We start from the raw sequence: 562 nt of genomic DNA, 5'->3' as shown, positions 1-562 counted from the left end.
AGAGTCCGCGCTCCTAACACGAAACTGACCAGTTTTATGTTAACAAAGTCATGCCAACGACTCATACCTACCCCCTTTCCAGAAAGCACCGACCCCTAATATCAGCAGCAAGGCCAGTGCTTTAATTCCCAGGGAGACGAACAAGAGGACCAGGACCCAGGATCCACCTCCGGCTCTGTACTTGTAAAAGTACACGGTCCCCTCTGCCCTCCCCAGGCTGTTCACCGCCGCGCAGGTGTATCTGCCGTCGTGCGTCAGGTGCCGGAGCTCTTTGGTGACCAGGTAGCTCCCACTCGAGACGGAGGTAACGTTAGTGGACAGCGGGCCCGTCCATGTCAAGGTGGGCAGCGGCTCCCCTTCGGCGGTGCATTTCGCGTGGAAGGAGTGGTCCTCTTCGGACTGCACAGAGATGTTGACAATCCTGGGGGCGGCTGCGGGGATTAAAACAGGCGGTGGTGAATGAGATTCAGTTTGGAAACGAGTCGTCCGCTCAGTGTGGGATTAACCACCCGCCGTTTGTCCGGGAATCCGGGTAGCGGCGGCTTCTCCCCAAATGTAAATG

At 57.3% G+C, this 562-nt stretch overlaps 1 protein-coding gene across 1 annotated transcript; it reads right to left on the bottom strand.

Annotated features, from left to right (window-relative positions):
- Positions 1-71: 71 nt before the first annotated feature.
- Positions 72-431, bottom strand: LOC107125439 (sialic acid-binding Ig-like lectin 15; the record flags this gene model as incomplete). The annotated part of the gene is made up of 1 exon (XM_015428861.1): positions 72-431. A coding segment is annotated over one exon (360 nt), but the record flags the coding sequence as incomplete, so codon positions are not given.
- Positions 432-562: the final 131 nt, after the last annotated feature.

The sequence above is a fragment of the Gekko japonicus genome, unplaced genomic scaffold, assembly GCF_001447785.1.
Source record: "Gekko japonicus isolate JY-2015 unplaced genomic scaffold, Gekko_japonicus_V1.1 scaffold77561, whole genome shotgun sequence".
NCBI lineage: Eukaryota > Metazoa > Chordata > Lepidosauria > Squamata > Gekkonidae > Gekko > Gekko japonicus.
Note: the sequence above shows the minus strand (reverse complement) of the source record. Positions and strands in the feature narration are given on the sequence as shown.